At 47.0% G+C, this 19,510-nt stretch overlaps 1 protein-coding gene across 2 annotated transcripts in view; it reads right to left on the bottom strand.

Annotated features, from left to right (window-relative positions):
• Nucleotides 1-19,510, bottom strand: part of LOC118776314 (netrin receptor UNC5C-like) — a 156,381-nt gene that overhangs the window by 72,192 nt on the left and 64,679 nt on the right. For both annotated transcript variants that reach the window (XM_036526562.1, XM_036526563.1), the window contains exon 2: nt 1,832-2,062. In XM_036526562.1, the coding sequence (XP_036382455.1) occupies nt 1,832-2,062 (231 nt within the window). The remainder of the gene's footprint in view (nt 1-1,831; nt 2,063-19,510) is intronic.

The following is a 19,510-nucleotide window of genomic DNA, read 5'->3' as shown; positions in this document are numbered from 1 at the left end:
GGCGAATAAATAAAAAGAGCGGCGTTAATGGCCAGGCTATTTTTTTTTCCCCAAAAGAGCGAAATACCCGGAGGGTCCCGACGCCATTACACACTACAAGCCTCCCTTGATTGAGCGCTTTCAGCTGCCAAAGTGGGAAATTGAGTTCCCCGCGTAGCCCACAGGTAGCAATCACACCGCATCTCCCCTTATTTATTCCCGCTCCGCTTCCACAGGACAGGATTTATTAAACCGCCGGATATTAACGCCCCGAAGACGCCACCGTGTCCGGAGACATCGGATGGACGCATTAACTTCGGTGACACCCTCGCTCCCGCCGTGCACGATGCACGCTGGGAAGGGACAATAAGAAATGTCAGTGCAGGTCTGCTATGGCGACGTAGCTATGCATCTTTTCAAAAAGAAAAAAAAAAACAAACCTCGACACCGGTATCATAGACATACTGAAATGAACCAAAAAAGATAGGAAAAACTCTGCTGCGTCTCCTCATCAAGCGGCATGTGACATTTCTTGTGCTTTGCTTTCTACCTGACTCTCAGCGCAGCGGCTCACTAATCCAGCGGTTGCGGAGATATGTCAGCCTCCCCCGCCGAATCTTTCGGCATTTCCCGGGAATCCTTTTGTTCCGCGCAAACACTCGAGGCCCGCGTTGGGGGGAAACGCGACAGCCATGTTGAGATGGGCGACATTTACTGCCTGCTGCGCGTGTGTGTCTGAGAATACAGCGATGTGTAAATGCACCGTGATTATCTGTCCTTTGCTTTCAGCTGTGTGGTATAGCGTGCATAGCGGGGAGGGGGCCCAGAGCTGGCGGTAGACCGAGTGTCTGAAATGGAGGAGAGGGGAGAAATGGGACCGGGATAGAAGATAAAGAGGAGAGATGAGAAAGAGCGGAAAAAAGAGTGAGGGGTAGCGGAAGGCTGTGAGGCAGCGAAACTGAGATGGGGGCGGGGGAGATGGCAGAGGGCTGGGGAGCAGGGGACAGAGGCAGAGACAGCCAGCGAGTAGAACAGAGGAGAAAACTGAGTTTACACTTGATCAGAGGGAGAGCCTGTTTAGATCCAGGCGATCTCCTCTCCCTCGGTCTGCCAGACTCCCAGGGAGGTGGGAGTTCTCTTGAACCGCCGTCTTCCGCTGCCTGCTTGTGCACCTCTTGCCACAGGGCTGGTGGCAGAGACACGCATTAGGCGGAGGGAGTCGCCACCAGAAAGAGAGTGCCGTGTGTGTGCGTGTGCTGGGCTGTCTCCCTGCCTCAGACGTAATGATGTCCCGAGGCCGGCAGCTAGACAGTGAGAACAAATGGTAACACTCGTGGCGTTGGTGGCTTCACGAGGTTTAATGGAACGGCTCGGTGCTTAACGAGGCAGCTACCTCAGGCAACAGGAAGGGATTCTACACGCGTTTCAGATGAAATTTCTTCACTGATATTTATTTATTTGATTCCTGACACTGTGAGCAAGAACTTTCCCTTGCTCCTCTCTCCCTCCCTTTTTCCCTTAATACTGGTCTTTCTGTCTATGTTGTTTCCTTTCAGGTTCACTGCAACCCTTCCTTCACCAAGGCCCGGCGCTATGGGGGTACATAGGGGTGCATTGCACCCCCCGACAAACCTCAGCGCACTCCCTGTTGTCTCCTTATAATCCCAATGTCTACACAGTATTTATTACGTTTTTTAAGATATGACGTTTTGTGGTATTTGTGGATTGCAACCGCACCTCTCTGGCAGGCACTGAGCCTGCCTTCACTGCTGATTGGCCCTGGGTTATTAACCTCAGGTTATTAATGGTGCCACCTGGCCTTAGCCTGCCTGCCCAGCTCTCTGGTACTGACCTGAGGTCTCGTCCACGCGCTCCTCCACCGTGTGGTCCTTCTGGTGGACCCATTCGCTGTTGCACTTGAAGTAGATCTGGGTGGCGGGCGTGGCCTTGCAGTAGAGGTTGACAGGCTTGTTCTTGACGATGTAGGCCTCCTCAGGCTCCATCAGGAAGTGGGGGAGGGGCTCCGGGGGGTCGGAGGGGAATGTCTCCGGCAGTTCCCCAAGTCCCAGGAAGTCATCGTCCACTGGGGAGAGAGAACATAAGAACATAAGAACATATGATGATGAGAACAGGCCATTCGGCCCAGCTAAGCTCGCAATTACTTAATTAAAGAGTATCCAAAACTGCATCAAGTCTAGACAGCAAGGGTCTCTGCCTCAACTACATGACCTGGCAACCTATTCCATGTATTGATAACTCTTTGTGTAAAATTGATAACTCTTTGTGTAAAAGAGGAGGGAGAGCATTATGTCACCGTCACATCTCATGACTGGCTGGCTCGGCACATGGCTTCATCAGCTTACAATGCCAAACCAACCCAATTTTACAACTTGATTATTACTAGTTGAGGGTAAAATGTACCAGAATCCTGTGGTTTTAATCAAAGAACCAGACTGATGCCCATCATTACCCTCGTCAGCTACTGTGTGTTTTCGCAGGGTGCAGGAAATGTGAATTCCCGACTCATCATTCGCCATTGTTCAGACGGAAGCCTGGTCCCTGCGCTTTGTGCAAGGCAAAGTACAGCTGATTTGTGGCTGTGCAGCTGAATACAACGCATATTCCTGACTTGACTCGCACCCTTGATGTTCCTTACCCGGCCCTGTAATTCTGCAGCTCTGTGTCATCAGCGTGGCTTCATTAGAGCCAGAGATCCTCTCACCTGGGGCCTGACATCAAACGGGCTGACGCACGGAGGGAAAATTACACAGCTGCGTGGAGGACTGCTTCCTGTCTCAACATTACCACCGGGGGTCAAGACCTCTTCATTTACATTTTTAAGAACATTGAGTCAAAAATGTAATAACTATGAATTTGATACAATGAAACTGAAAGGTCACTTCACTCCCTGAGAACTTTAAGGAGATCACGTGTGCTTGGTCAATAGTGAGTATTGCACAACCTCTCTCTCCCTCTCTTTTTCTCCCTCTCTCAATCTGTCTCTCTCAATCTCTCTCTATCTCTCTCTCTCTCCCCCTCTCTCTTTCTGAAAAGAACAGGTCTATTCTCTTATCCACCCTTCTCCCCCTGAAAAAATCTATTCATTATGGCAAAATGACAGAGAGAAATTACTGACTGCTACGTGAAACAGAATCTGGACAGTGACGGCTCCTTGGGGCGAAAGGTTTACCCCTCCATCAGTAACGAATCCTCGCCCTCTGGTTCCCCCCAGCCCCTGTCTGCACCAGCACATTGGGCAGACCCTGTCCGACCACACCAACAGCGTGAGTTATCAACGTGCTATAAATATAATAAATACCGCATGCCCAGCTGGGTGATGTCACCATCCCTCTTCGTCCCGTCTATAACTTGAGACAGAGCGGAGCTCCGGGGGACTCCTGCTCGCTACAACCCGATATCCCCTCTTCAGGGGTGTAATCACTGGCTCTTCAGTCAAGCCAGGGCTGAGCTCCATCTTCCCCCTGCCCTCCTGCCTGCTCCTAAATCACGCCACCTCTTTCATCAGCCATAAATCTACCGCTAATTGAAAAGTAGCCATAAAACCCACATTTTGCCCTCTGGCTTTTCAGGACCGTCACGTGGGTGAGGCTGACCGAGGCGTGATGCCCTGGGTTGGCCAGCAGGTGGCAGCGAGGAGCGGGAGCCACAGGGGAGGAGGTGTCGAGGCGAACCCCGGCTTGGGCGCCTTTGTGCCTGCCTGGTTGCTCATTCGAAACGACAGGCGGAGGGGCTGCTTCCAAAGAGGTGCTAACATGCTTTCCGCTCCAAAGGGCAATTTTTTCAGGGGTTAAAAAAGAAAAAAAAAAAAAAACCAGTCAAATTCCCATTACAGTCAACGATGTCTGCTTTCATGATGTCATCCCCGCTGTTGCCCATGTGACTTTTCTCCCCTCTCTCCCTGCCCAGGGCAGAGATCCATCCGCAGCACTGCACAGTGCTAATGCGATTCTGATATAGAAACAAAATGTGAAAACTGCTGCTAACATGCACAACTGTCACTAGATGTGTGAGGCAATGCAATTCCATTATGTGAACTATAGCTTAAACCAGTGGATTCTGGGTATTTATGGCTGTGAATAGACAGGATGGGTGAAGCATCCTTGGGCAAAGTAATCTATCTCCATCTCCCAACTGAAAAAAACAGCTGCATAAATGGCATATATTTAAAACTGTATGCATTACAAGAGGCTCAGTCTAAGGGCTAATCTGCCCTGTAATGTATAGACATTTTAATAAAATTAAAATCTACTCGTTAATGCAGCAGTTTTAACAAGAAATGTGATTCTAAGCAATTTAAACAACCTCTCGCTGCAAAGTTTCTTCCTTTTTTCTTTTATTCTTCTAACTGCTGCACTTCCTGTGTTTGGCTGTTTTAATGATGTGCTTATTGCTTGATTTGCATTCGTGTGCTAGAAAACTCTTGGAGCTCCCTTGCTTTACACATAAAGTTTATTATTATTTTTATTATCATTTTTATAATCAAAAATAGTGGAAGGCCAAAGTGGGTTTACAATAAACTGTATAAATAAGACATACACAGTCAGCATTTTGGTGAATTGATCTAAACTGTACTGTTTCCAAAGAAGGCAGTGAGACCCGTCTCACACCCTTCTGAAGAGCACAAATGCCCTGTTGTCTGCTATATCTTCTCCCTCCGCCCCATTCGTCTGGAGGAGCCTAGGCGTCTTATGGCAGACGTGAGGTAACGCTCTGTTATCAGTTCCTCTGGATCAACAGCTGCAGCTGCAGAGCCCGGACACCCCCAAACTCCCACCCCCCCTTCAAAATACCCCGACCAAAGATCCTGTGGGCGATGACTATCTCGATCACGCGCCTGCATTTACATGGAGCGTTACCCGCGCGCAAGCTTCCCAGTCTCGCTCACTGCACTCTGCGTCTCTTTGCATCCCAGCTTCAGGCCAGAGGGCATGCGCCAACTGATAAGAGCTGCTATCGTTATTGCTGCAGTTTATTACTGTTAGTGGGTTATTTTTTCAGACTTATCAACAGTCAGAAGACAGGAAGGGACTGAGTGGCTTAAAAGAGAATGGAGCAGATACATTGCATTCATGGCCGTAACCATGGCTTGAAAAATAGTGAGGTCGGGGGGGGGCTTTCATCTTAATATGTATTGTTGCTGAATGAATAATAAATCGTAAGAACATTATCTGGAGCATCAAAATACATAGGTCTACCTTATGAAGCATGATAATTAAGCTAAGGTTATTTGTCACCTTAGCTATGCTTGAGAGTAACACCAAGCTAACGCCATTATACACTTATATTCATTGCCAAATTTGGCTTTGAAATGTTTTGTAGGCCTACTATTATTGATACCGTTGCCTGATATGGTCACACATCTCTGCATAACCGCTCCATTCTCCTTGCACGTGTGTGTGTGTGTGTGAGAAAGAAAGAGAAGGAAGGGTATTCATTAATCAAAGCTCCCCATTCAGAGCTGTAATTAATCAGGTGTGTGTTAATGTGCTGCTGACGCGTCACATGGCTGATACATCATTACGTGAGCACTGAGTGAGAAGGACATGTGCCAGTAATCACCGGGGTCTTAAAATGTCAGCTCATGCCAGCACTGTTGAGTGAGGAGAGCAGGGTCCGCGGTCCGTTTCAGGCAGTGGGGGGAGGGGGGGCTGGGGGGGGTTGGGTCAGACGGCGAGGACAGACGGAGTGAAAAGAACAGCCAGGCTGGCAGACCAAACATCTTAAGAGAAAAATGAGTCTGTGTGAAATGAGTCTGGCCTTAACTCGCATATGCAAGTGTCAGAGTCTGGGGGCAGCAGTGTGACATAGTCATAAGGGAGAGGGCTTGTAACTGAAAGGTTACTGGTTCAGGTCCCCACTGGGGCACTGCTGTTGTGCCCTTGGGAAAGGTACTGAACCTTCAATTGCCACAGTGAAATATCCAGCGGTATAAATGGATAAAAACTGTAACCTATGTGAGTCGCTCTGGATGAGAGACAATTGTCTAATGACGATAATGTAATACTCAGAGGGGGATGAAGGAGCGAAGCTTTGTATAGGACCACCCCTTTAGCGCATTATTAGCTCTGTAATGCCGTACCCAGGGTCACGGTGGTCATTAGCCCTGAGGAGTGCTCATTTCCACCTGGGAGCGTGGGCCTCACCGGGGCATGACACATCAGGAACCACGCTGCCCTGGGCCCTGACCCCAAACTCAACTCCGGAAACTCATTACAGGCACATTAGAGGCGGGCCTTCCTCAGGCCCGCCCTCCTGAGAGTGATGCGCGTGGTCGCGGGACGGAGGCTCCACCTGCTCAGACCGTGGGACCGACTGACCCCCCGCAGACCATGAAATGCCACAAGGGGAAAAAAACAGGCTCATGTGAAACTCACCGCACAATCCATAAATTCAGAAAAGAAAATAACATAAAAAAAAATGGTCTGTGCACAAGCATAAACAGGAGAGGGAAAATTAATGGGGAAAGCGTGAGAAAAAGCTGAAGCCATGGAAGGCGATCCATTAAGAGCGGCGGGGGTGGGCCGCCATTTTCCAAGACATGGGAGGGAAAGGAGGTTGACCAATCAAACTGGTGTGGGTGGAAGGGTATGTAGGTGGGGTGACTGGGCATGGAGGGTGGGGGTTAGAGGGTCAGAACAGAGAATCAAGGGCGTGGGGGGTTGGTAACAGTGGGACAGAATGTCAGTAGAAGGGAGGGAGTGGAAGCAATGGAGCATGAGGACGGCTCTGTAGAGAGGGGAAGACTGGGTCAGGGCCAGCCCACGCACACATGGAGACTTCATTCTAGGAAGTGGCGCGTTGATGGCGGTGCTCTGGGATGTAATTTGAGGCGGCATTGCTATCGGTAGACGATCTGAGCCACGAAGCAGAGCACTGCTACACCTCATGGGCAAACTCGCATGCTGCACTTGCACACACACGCACGCACACACACACACACACACACGCACACACACGCACACACACCCACACACACACACACACACACACACACACACACACACACACACCACACATTCCTCTCAGCAGCGTGTGTGTGTGTGTGTGTGTGGGGGGGGGGGGGGGTACAGCCTTTGTGGTTTCCTCCAAAAAGGTTAAACTAATATTGAAAGGGATGACAGAAAAGTTCAGAGAATTTTCCACATTAACACTCCACTAATAAACTAAACCCATAACAAATGAATGGGTGAGGAGGAGTGTATTGGAAGAGGGAGCCTCCCTCCCTCCCTCTGTAATTTAAGTGGTTAAGATGATTATGAGTTTTTAAAAAAGGAAAGAGCAAGCCAAACCATAACTTCACAGCCCTTTGCGGCTGAGTTGATAACATTCACGGTACCAGTATGGTGGGCCTGTGAACAGATCAAGGGCGGCTGAAGTTCCCAAAAAAAATATTTTGTGATTCATCTTCATCTGCGGTGTCCGTGTTGAAACAGCACGCCAGGAGGTCCCGTACTGGCCCATTTTAGAGTTCCCCCCACGTGCTATCTTCAAACGCATCTGAGGCATCTTCAAACAGGGACGGACCTGCGGTGGGGGGGCTGCGCACCCAGATCTGATCGGCCTCTCTTGCAGGGGAAATGTGCAGTCATTCTCACATGTTTAACAGGAGGAGGGGGTGGATAACCATCTGAGATGTGTCCTCGGAACTGCCAGGCCCGAGCTCTGGTGGCCAGCCAATGTCCAAGGACATTGAACTCTCTGGGAGCGGCTTCGGATCATTGGTCCGATCGCTCATCAATGCCAGCTCAGTTCTGCCTCGATCGATGGACAAGCGTAAATGATGTTACAAAGCATTGACATTAATGTAACAGCATAAATGTGTGTGCTTTCACCATACAGAAAGGAACAAATTTGTGTTTACGCGCCTTTTTCATTTCATTATTGTTATTTAGCAGCTGCTCTTATCCAGAGCGAGTTACAAATTTTCCATTCACACAGCTGGATGTTTAGTGAGACAATTCGGGGTTAGGTTAGGTTCCCTACTCAAGGGTACAATCAGCCGAGCCCCAGCAGGGAATCAAACCAGCAACCTTTTGGGTACAAGCCCTACTCCTTACCACTGTGCTACACTGCCACTGCTGCTTTCCTGGCAAGCATGGATTTCAGGTGCTCTGATAAATGCAGAATTTGTTCATAAGGAGTTCATAATGAATCATTACTTAAACACTTCTTGACAAGAGGATTTTGTTGAGAGTTTAATTATAGTTGAATAGTTCCATGTATTTTTGTAATCATGGATAACCTCTTTGTACCTCTCTGGCTGCACTTAATATATTTGAGTGTTCCCTTATGTTATCTCTCCCACTAATGATAAGATCATAATGATACTGTGATTGATGTAATAATATACTATAGAGGTACAGGCATATGTTTAAGAATGCATCCCTCTTCTAGTGCCAGATTGTTTTCAATGATAATGATCTATCAGTGCAATGGTGTTGTGGTTTACATTTGGGACAACCTGAATTCCAAAAGCATTTAGCTTTGAGTTCTAATTCATCTGTATCATCTATGATTAGTTGCTCAGAGCATTGCAAATGACTAAAGGTCTCTTTGATAATTGTTGTTGCATGCCACCCTGGCAAATCATTGTGCTCTAATGTGGATCAATTATGTAATTAACACAATAAATGCCATACATGTCAACAACGCTAAGTGATGCTAATGATGGCAGCCTTGTGACTGAAACATGTGACTTTTCATTTATTCCATTTGCATTCATTTTTTTTTCCTTTTTGACACTTCAATAGGTCACTTGCTTTGTGCTGCTGTGAACAACACAGAATGTTTACCATCTTTGTGAACAGATTTTTGTGCTTAAATCATTATATCAAATTGTATGTAATTGCAAAAAATTGTGCCTTACTGTAGTATCCTACAGACATGTACCATAACAATGAAATAACTTTAGAATGAACATTAGTATTTAACAGTAACAGTAATGGCACAGTAATAGTATTTAATAGTATTTAATTTAGTAAGTTCGTTATTCTAAAGGTTCAAACCCTTGCTGATGTATTCAGAAGTATTTGCTTCAGCTGCACTCAGTCTTTCACTACATTTTGCTAAATGTGGTGAATGGATCTCCTTTCAGAGCAAAACAAGACACGCTGTAATGAAATATTCTGCCTGTGTGAGATGCATGTTTTGACAGATTATTTCCTGCTGTATGAACACGGCAGTGCTTTCTGTGCTGAAGTACCGCAGAAGAGGTGTAATTGCACTGCCGCTGCAGCCGGATTGATTACAGCGGGGGAACAGAGAGCCGTTTCGAGGGGGTGCGCACAGCTCCCCTGGCGAGAGGGCCCCAGCGAGTCCCGCTGATGGAGGATTTGAGGGCCTCTCCTCCATGACATTAATTAACCGCCCAGCCGCGTCCCAGTGGCCTTTTGATTGGACGACGGTGTGGCGTTTCCCGGCTCATGGTATCAGGTTATCAAACAGGCCGGTGTTAAGCCCCGGTGTTGTCCTGTCCTTCGGTGCACTAGGTTAACCAAGGAAAGGCTGTTCGATCACAAGAAGAAGGAAAATGAAAGAAATGAGATGCATGAGATCGGTGACCTCAACACCGGCAGACACAAGGAGATCGAGATTGAGGTCTGGAGATAAGGGCCAACGTACAGTAAGCATTTTGATTTCCACTCAGGTAAAGCAGATGTGTCAAAAAGAGTGTGTGTGTGTGTGTGTGTGTATGTGTGTGTGCGTGTGTGTGTGTCAGAGACATTCCGTTGCCTGCCTGACTGGTGGACAGGTCAAGGCAGGTAGCCCTGCTTTGGGGGAATTTTATATATTATTCCACAAGGCTGTTTAACACTACTGGCAAATGTCCGTGCCTCCCCAGCCAGATAAGCCCCCATTCTGTTTGTGTTCGCCCTGATTTATCTTCCCCAGGAAAGAAACGTATCTGCTGAGCCACTGCCGGGCCTCCATCAGGTGTGATTAAAGGGCGATCAGGGATGAGAAGTAGCGCAAATCCTCTCTCCCTGTCACTTCTCCACTTCTGTGCAGAGACGCGGGGAAAGCCATAGAAAATCCATCCTGACCCATTTTAAGGCACAATTTTTTCATCTGGACTTTACCCCTCCCGCCTTAGGTTTTCTTAACATGGTCACTTTCTTTTCGCTTCGATTTTCATGCCATCGTCTCAGAAAAGTTTCTGAAGGTGGCGACAGGCTTCCGAAAGTAAGTTGTGTTTTGATTTTACCTGACGTGACACGCAGCTTGTTTCTTACAAACAGTGTTTAAGAAGTTACACTACCTGTAGGCTGGGGTCAACAGCAACACATATGAATTGTGAGGTGTGAAAGTGTTTTTGTTATTTGTTATTTTCATATTCTGAAAATTCTGAAATCACAAACTAGTAAAAAACTTGAATAGTTAAAACAACAGCATAATTAATATTTGCATGTTTTGACTCTGGGAAAACCTAATCTGGAAATACAATCTCTGGACAAAAATATTGTTGCTCAAAATGGAGGAACTTCCCTGGTGAGCAGTGAAGTGCTCAGGTAGGACATGAGGGGGTAGTGTTTAATTTTGGACTGGAACCTAAATGAGAAATTAATACCATTTTTCTTTCGCTATAACCAAAAAAAGAAACATTTTTTAATATTTATGGTTTTTTATATTTGAGGTAGCCTTCATTCAACTCTACTATTTTCATGCGATTAGTTCAGACCACCTTAAACCCAGCCTATCATGGATGCTATGCTTCAGTTCACCTTCAGAGTGGGGCAGCTGCCATTTGAAGTCTTTTTAGTAGGTCAAAGCCTATAGAGCATCTGGCTTGAGTATCAAAAGCGAATGGTAATTTCTTCCTTCTCCCTGTCTGTGTGGGTTGAGCTGGTCAGTATGGCACAGAGAAAGGAATGCTTGGGCTCTCTCCCAAGCACAGCGGCTCTCTGGCCGGCAAGCTGGAGGTCAGATCTGTCTTCCAACACACACTGAAATTTTAATGGCCGAGAACGAATATCAGAACCAAGAGAGAGCAGCGACAAAAACGGGTAACAAATTTAAGTAAACAACAAGAAACTTTTTTTGTTCATTTCTGTGGTTCACTTTGATCACAATGTTGGATGAAAGATCAAAATGCTCTTGTTGGTTTTATAGCTCATTACTGGTGGAATGTACAAACAAGAGTAACTTAAGGACTGTTCAAAGCGAGAAAAAACTTTGGGTAGTCCCCTTGCTAGTTCCTTTTTTGCCATCCAGTGATAAAACAAAGGTACTGGTGTTACCTTGGGGGAACCTTCTCATTCAATCCCTACCATTTCTGGAACAGCTTAATCGCAGCCGAAAAGGATCCTTTAACTAATGGCCTGAAATCATTGTAGAAAGTGTGTATAATGAAAAAGGGCATGTCTGTTTCATCAAGAAGGGACATGACTTGGCCAGATCCCCTCTGAATGCCTTGAAAACACGCCACACAGCTCATGCGTATGCCTTTGATTTCTGAATCCATGCTTAACGTAATTACACTCGCTTTCTTTCATCAAACTCTATAAAACTGTAAAACATGTGTTGGGAGTTTGCTACAGTGCACAGTGAGGTTAAGTGGCTTGGGCTGGATGCAGGTGCAGTGCTCAGAGTTGGGAAGCACCTGCAGTGGCACGCACCTGGCCCTGGAAATGGCCACTACTTTTTGTGTTATGAAGACCGCGAGGGGGAGGAGACACGGTCGCCATGCGGGAAGCCCTGATGTTTCCACGGTCACTGACGCACAAAGTGGCCTTGACATTCGCGGGGGCACTCCGTGGGATTTTGGGCATGAACCACTTCACCCTTCAAAGCCTCAGGTCTCTGGAATGAGCTGTTAAACAGGCTCTGACTCCAAAGGGGGTCATGGTACACTCATTAGCAGTCACATACAGTATCACACATGAGTGCTAACTAAGGACAGCATTTCTGAGAAAACTGCTTTGCCTTAAGTTTCCACTAGTAAACAGCTGGGAGGGGGAGTCACTCTGGCACAGTCTAAATCAGTGCCATTATCCTGCATATTGCTAATCTGCGACTGCTACTGATATCGAGTTAGCACACAATGCAGAGTCCAGACCAGTATGGATCAATACCGGATGGTATCTGCTGCTCTGGAGCAGATATACGAGTTGCTGGAGAGTTAATATTGATTGAGAGAGGTTACTGGTGCAGATACAAGACGTTACCATGACCTGAGGGAGAGGACAAATGCTGCTGTATCAGCAAAGCCAGCATTTAACCACCACAGAAGCACACATGTACACATGAACAATAAAGCACAGACACTCACATGTAAACAGCACGTGTTGATTGCATGCACTGTGCCTTTTGACTCAATGTTGTATGTGTTTGGTTCGTCCAACGGAGCACTTTCTTTTCAATACTTGGTGAAAATAAGAAAATTGCCCTAACTGATATATTATCAAAAAAATACACACATGCACACAAGCAGGCAGAGACACACACACATGCACGCAGTACGCAAGCGTACACTCACACGCACACACACTCAGGTCTAATGAACACACTCTCGATGCAGCAGATAGGTATTGACTGCCTCCATTACATGCCCAGTGACCCCTCCCTTGTCACAGGCCCTCTGTTGCAGAGCGCTAAACACCCTCATATTTCATCCCTGAGACATCCTCCTGCACAGTGTGGGACAGGGGACACGCTTTATTTACCCCCCAATTAAAACTCTGAAGGCTACATTACCCTCAGTAAATGGGTCAAACCGCTTCCAAGGCTGAGCGCCCCATAACAGGCCAGTGTTATCTAGGACAGGAATTAAACAAGCTCCAGTCAAACAGAATAAATAAATAATTCAAAACTCTCAAACTAAGAATAAAATATATCATTTTTAATATCCTATGGAGTAGGGTAGAAAGTACGTTCAGAGTGAATCAAATCAAATTAATTGATTTGGAGTAGCTCGCTGGTGCCCATGCGGCGATATTGGGAAAATGCTGAGATAAGGTTATGACATGTTTTAAATGAAAAAATGGCCATGTTGCAGAGACATTTTCCTCTATTTCCATATTTTATGCCCTTCCCCTGGGCGCTGAGTAGCATGGAGAAGAGTTTATTTTACAGAAGAAGTTGAGGATGAGCTGGGAATGGTTAGCGACATGCAAGTTCCGAGGCAATGAAAACAGCAGAGCCTCAGAGACTAGATCAGAGACTCTAGGTCAGATCCGAGACACAGAACCTGCTGAGACACCAGGTCAGATCCGAGACACAGAACCTGCTGAGGCTCCAGGTCAGATCCGAGACACAGAACCTGCTGAGGCACCAGGTCAGATCCGAGACACAGAACCTGCTGAGACACCAGGTCAGATCCGAGACACAGAACCTGCTGAGACACCAGGTCAGATCCGAGACACAGAACCTGCTGAGGCACCAGGTCAGATCCGAGACACAGAACCTGCTGAGACACCAGGTCAGAACCGAGACACAGAACCTGCTGAGGCTCCAGGTGAGATCCGAGACACAGAACCTGCTGAGGCTCCTGGTCAGATCCGAGACACAGAACCTGCTGAGACTCCAGGTCAGATCCGAGACACAGAACCTGCTGAGACACCAGGTCAGATCCTAGACACAGAACCTGCTGAGACACCAGGTCAGATCCGAGACACAGAACCTGCTGAGGCACCAGGTCAGATCCGAGACACAGAACCTGCTGAGACACCAGGTCAGAACCGAGACACAGAACCTGCTGAGGCTCCAGGTGAGATCCGAGACACAGAACCTGCTGAGGCTCCTGGTCAGATCCGAGACACAGAACCTGCTGAGGCTCCAGGTCAGATCCGAGACACAGAACCTGCTGAGACTCCAGGTCAGATCCGAGGCACAGAATCTGTCAACCAAGTATTGTAGCCATAACATCTGTATAGCCATTGGGGGCGTTGTGTTGCTCATCATTAACCAAAGTTTCATCTTTTAGAACACCTTATACTGAAATGTGACACAACCAAAATGTCTTATCTTAATAATAATTTCCTTGCTTCTTAAAAAAAACCTCATTCTCTGATAATCAGCTTATGATCCCAGTGCTGGAATCTCCTCTGCCTCCATATATGATCTGAGACAATGAATTAAACACACAGCAGTATTCTTCAACAGAAATTAAAATACTTCTCATTATGTGCCTTAATCTAGTTCATCTAATATCTTGCATACACTTACAGGTACATTTTACTGTGATTAATGGATGGAAACCTTTGAAGTCACACTATAGCGATTGAATATGAAGTGTTTAAATGAAACTATTTTAGTTATTGGTGCATTTCAAATGTACCCCAGGCCAATTCTATGAAGGCATAAAAGCCAGAGAGAGTGTCAGCTCAGCTGTACTTACAGTGTATAAATCTATGTGGCAAGGGCCACTGACTTTGTGAATGCTTGGTACAGCCAATGCCACACTTTCTCAAAGGTTGGGATCATTTTTTTTAGAGATTGGCCCTTGCAGCACTTTAAATAGAAAAAGCATACTGACGGCAGAAGATCCGTGCCCCGTTCTGACCCCCCGCGGTGGAGTGCCAGGTCTCGGCCCCGCCCCCCGCGCACATCCATCTCCCGCCCTCCCGTAGTAGGTGCTGGCAGGAAGCGCTCGCTGGGTGCCAAACCCCCGAAAGGGCTTGGCCCGTTTCCATGGCACTCCTCGTGCGGGAGGTGCCAGCGCACTCTTTGTTCAGATGATTAACTCACTTAATAACGGGGATTAGTGAGGGGAGAGGCCGAGAGGCTTAGCGCTTCTCAGTGGCTCATACGCTCTACGCCGGGGGCCATGTTCGCTGGGCCCTTCCTGCCGGCCGCTTATCGATCCAGGCAGACGGAGGCGGGTGCAGCACGGCAAAATGAAATGGATGATTAAAAAAAAAAAAGCTTTCTCAAGTCCATCTGTATTTGTAAGTCCTTGTCCATGACTGGATGACACTGTCTGTATTTGAAGACTGCACTATGAAGCAATTACTTTAGCCCATGCATTCTTTACATGTTGTATGATGTGGCGTAAACTGTTAAAAAAATGTATTGCTGTCAGTCATGGAGACAGCCCTCACTGTGTGATGCACAGAGAACACAAAAGACCTCTTTGGGCCCCTCATCTTGAAAAAGAACAACTTACACTGTCCTTTTCATCTCTTCAAAATAATTTACACGTCCCTCAAGGTGAGTGATTCTGAGTGTTAATATCAGCGTGACATGACTTCTATGTAGACATGGAAGTTTTCAAATATATGTTGGTTTTGGTTTTAGGCTGTATGTTTAGTTTTAATTTGTTAGCTTTAGTTTTAGATATAAGTTTTCAGTTTTGGCAGACTACTCTTTTGTCAGTTATATCACAAAAAACATTTGCTGGTAACGGAGAGTTGCTGAACATCAGAGACAGCCGTTACAAAAGGAAGACACAAATAAATAAATCAAAGTGACGACTCCACCTCCCCCACCTCAACCTCGCCTCCTCCTCCTCCTCCTCCTCCTCCTCCTCTTGGTGTGATACAAAGTGCCTTTGAGTTATTTGATTGGGGAATGATGTCCCTACTTAGGAGGCCGCTTCGTCAGAGGTGAGGACGGGGAGGAAGAGCGGGGATGAGCCGTGGATCCCCAGGGAGCCTTCACTATGACGGGTGAGCTGTCAAACGGCCCATTGTTCAAATTACCCAACAAACGCCGTGTCACTACCTGAGACCAATTTATGGCTCCACACAGCTATCAGTCTCAAAGCCAGGGGAGACAGAGGGGAGAGGGAAGAGGAGAGAAGAGTATGAGGGGGAGAGAATGAGAGAGGAAGGGAATGGAGAGATTGAGGAATAGAGGACAGAGAGGAAAAGGTGGCGAGAGAGACAGAGAGGGGACTAGGAAAGTAGAGGAGACATAGTGAGAGAGGGACAAAGAAGGGACAGAAAGCGAGGGGGGATGCGGAACAGACAGCACTTACAGACAGGGAGAGAGAGAAATAGGGAAAGAGGAAAAAAGTAAGAGCAGGAGGAGAAGGACAGACAGAGAGAGGACAGAAAGACACAGGGACAAGAGAAGAAGGAGAGGTAAGAAAAGAATAACTGGGATAACCAAAACCTTTAAGCGTGCGATGAAAAGAGCAATTGACTACAGCTCTTACACTAATGCTCTGTCTTTAGAAGCACTTAAGGTTGTGTAATAGGAATGTAACACTATATAAGACCCTGGTCATGCCAGTGTTTAGCTTCAAGTGGCAGCAAGCCAGGGATTCATTCATCACTCTAATGCATGTCTCCCCTCATCCCCTCACTCCATCCAGCCAATCCAGACGGCTCCTGGCACTGGGGCCAACCTATGGAGCAGCGTACCCAACCACGCCAACTCCACCCACTGTTGCTGCAAACCCCAGAACAAATCCAAAATGGTGCACGTGCCCCCTCCCCATGCCCACCAGCCCCTCGCTGAGCCAGCATTCGGCTAATTGGGGATACCAGCGCGGAAAAGGCACCTCAACCTTTACCACCGTTAGACCATCCTATCATTTGCAGAAGTGGGTGGGAGAGGCTGACATGACATACAAGCTACAAAAACACGAAAATCTCTGTGAGCTGGATGGCCTCAGTTGTAACGGTCATATGGAATGACCCTCTGAGATGAGGTTGCACCTTTCCTGACCCAAAGTTAGGCTGTGACAATCGATTTGCCTTTCCACACGTGAAGCGCTCAGCTTGTACAATTTATGGAACATGTCCCTGGGTATGGTCTGCGAGGCCAGCGAACACATCCTGACCCCCACAGAGCGGGAATCGCTTAGCAACAAGATAGAAATGGCATCAAGGTGGGCGATAGCACAAAGGTGAAGAAGATGCCATTCACTGCGATGGAATGTGACTATTTTCTCAAGCCTGCCTAAACAAGCCCCCTGGTGTGGTAATTGTGTCAAGACAGTTCGGTGTTTTAAGAATGAGTTGCCATGGACCCCACTTCCCAGGGCCTGAAGTGTTCCTGTACGAGAATGAAAATGGTTATACACTGACTCCACTGGAAAAGAGAGTTCAAGGTTCTTAAAGACCACAGTTGAACTGTAGGCAGAGTAGATCTCCACTGGAAAGGAACATTGGATGGGGATGTGACCCTTACTGCTTACACCGTCACCAGGCGAGAGACTCTGAGGTGAAAACCAGACAGAACTACATTGGGGACTATTTCTGTAAAATGCTATTCTCGCCTTGTTTGAATGTTTGTCTGTCTGAAGAATTACTCTCCAGCCACATATCTAGCAAGGAGTTATCTGCTGTGAAATATCCTCCTCCCAGTTCTCTCTGAACTTTTCTAACTGAAGTTCAAGCCATGTGCAGATAATTACTTTTGTTTTAATAACACGAAAAGAATATATTTTCCTCAGACACACAAAGAATGTTTGAATATCACCAAGGATTGCGAATCACTTCCTTGACAAGCCGTGCTCTGTGCAAATGAAAGATAATTACACCACTGTGCTTCATAAATTCAACTAACTGTTGTCCATTGGATCGCTGCTGTTTAACATTCTGTGTGAGGGCCGTGGAGGGCAACTGTTTAAACCCAATTTGCTAATTTGGGAGAGGGATAAATATCACTAAAAGTGAACATTTCCAAATTCACACAAAATGTTGACAGAGGGGTTAGAACAGGCCTTCCACACCGATGGGAGATCTTTGCTGGGTTTGGAGAAAAAATAAGTCAGTGTCCATCCTCTTTTTTTTGTCGGTTCCCACATTGCCCCCTCTGTCACCACACAGACAGCAAGCCTGGTTTGATTTCTGTCACAACGGCAGCAGCTGGCAAACACCCCACACACAAAGGAAAGGTAAACAGGTTGGTTGGTTTTGTATGCAGAACCAAATACTGTAAAGTGACTATGCAATAAGAGGTCTACACTCAAAAAAGATCCTTCTTCCTGTATATGTCTTTTGCACAAGAGGACAAATGACAAGAAACAGCCACTTGTCAGGGTAGAAATACATTCATATTTACAGACTAACCCAGAGATGTGTCCAGAATTTGCTTGTGTGGTTCTGGTGTGGATAAACAGTACAAAATGGCTATCATAAAAAATAACTGTCATAGACTGACTTTGGTTTGGGAGAAAACATGGCCGAGCCAAAAATCACTCAAGGAAGCATTTGAGCTTTGTTAAAAGCAGGCACTAAAAGCTCCCTCACCAATCCAGTCCAGGGTCCCACTAACCCAGAAATACAACAGTAAATGCCCACACTGACTGCAACTGTGGGAGTAACCCACTCTTAATATGACAGAACACTTAAGTACAAATGCAAATTTGAACATTCACACGCACGCTCCTCTAGAAATGGAGGGAACACTGGTTGGCTAATTGCTGAGGTGTTTTTTTTACAGCTTTGTTAGAGACCGACATGAAGGTAAGAGAGGACGCAGGACATGTTGGTGTATGTGAGAAAATGTCACATGGAGAGTGGCTCCTCTCCCATCTGACACCGAGCACCACCGCTTCCACCACCCCGCCAGCTCCGACCCCTCCCCGATGATCAGGGGACGAGAGGAGCAAACGGGCGTGCCTGTATCCACTTCCTCTCCTCTCCTTCCACACCCCCCCCCCCTTCCTTTCCTGTCCTGATCCTCCCTCGCTTCACTGATTTACTAGTAGTGGATAGCTCCTGGGCTGAGAAAGCTGTTATTCTTTCTTCCTTATCCCTCTTTTCCTGGTGAAATGAATACACCCACCCCTCTGTGAAAGCAAAACGGATGAAATACGGCGAAACACGAGAGGCTCTGGTTTAGCAGGCGTTTATGACACATTTTTTCACAAAGCGTGCATTTAAAGAGAGGGGGCACAAAGGGGTTTGTGTCGACGAAGACGTGGGGAGATGTTGATTTGCGCGAGGGGAGGCCTGCACAAATAATTGCAGAGTTTTAAATCAGCAATCGTGGAGGGGGCTGTGCGACACAAGGGGGACCAAACACAAAACGCGGGTGATGATATTTCCGTTCTGGATATTTAACATCATGAGCAGTGAGCTGATAAAGCCCCTGCAACTGGCTGGGGAGGTCACACCTTGTCTTAAAAGACACATTTCTTATTTCAAACATATCTTCAAACAGTAATACTTGACGCTTACATTTTATACCCATCACACGCTTATCCAGTTTTGTTTATCAAGACTTCTTTTCCTTTTATTCAACATCTACAATTTTTTAAAAGAATTCTTTTTCTGGTCTTGTTGCAGCAGCAGGATTCAGCTTCGCGACTGTGCTGCTGTCTGAAATGGCTGGAGAGGGAGCGTGCGGCGTAATGTCAGTCATACAATTTTTTCACAGACTCTGTATTTTTGCGCTGAGATGGAGCGTCTCTGTTCTGTTCCAGTCAGAGAATCAGATCGACCCCCCACACACTTTCCCACAGAGGGTGAGAAAGGTAGCGTGTTTTAGCGGCTGTGTCCTTGGTCGCTCCTCGACCCCACCGGGGAGGAAGAGGAGCGAGACGCGGGAGGTGAGGCGAGTGGCGGAACGCCGACGCCGCGGTGCAGGTGCTCCGGCTGCGCCGCACGGAGGTGAC

This window comes from Megalops cyprinoides, chromosome 4 (assembly GCF_013368585.1).
Source record: "Megalops cyprinoides isolate fMegCyp1 chromosome 4, fMegCyp1.pri, whole genome shotgun sequence".
In the NCBI taxonomy this organism is placed as follows: domain Eukaryota; kingdom Metazoa; phylum Chordata; class Actinopteri; order Elopiformes; family Megalopidae; genus Megalops; species Megalops cyprinoides.
This window is presented reverse-complemented; position numbering and strand designations above follow the sequence as displayed.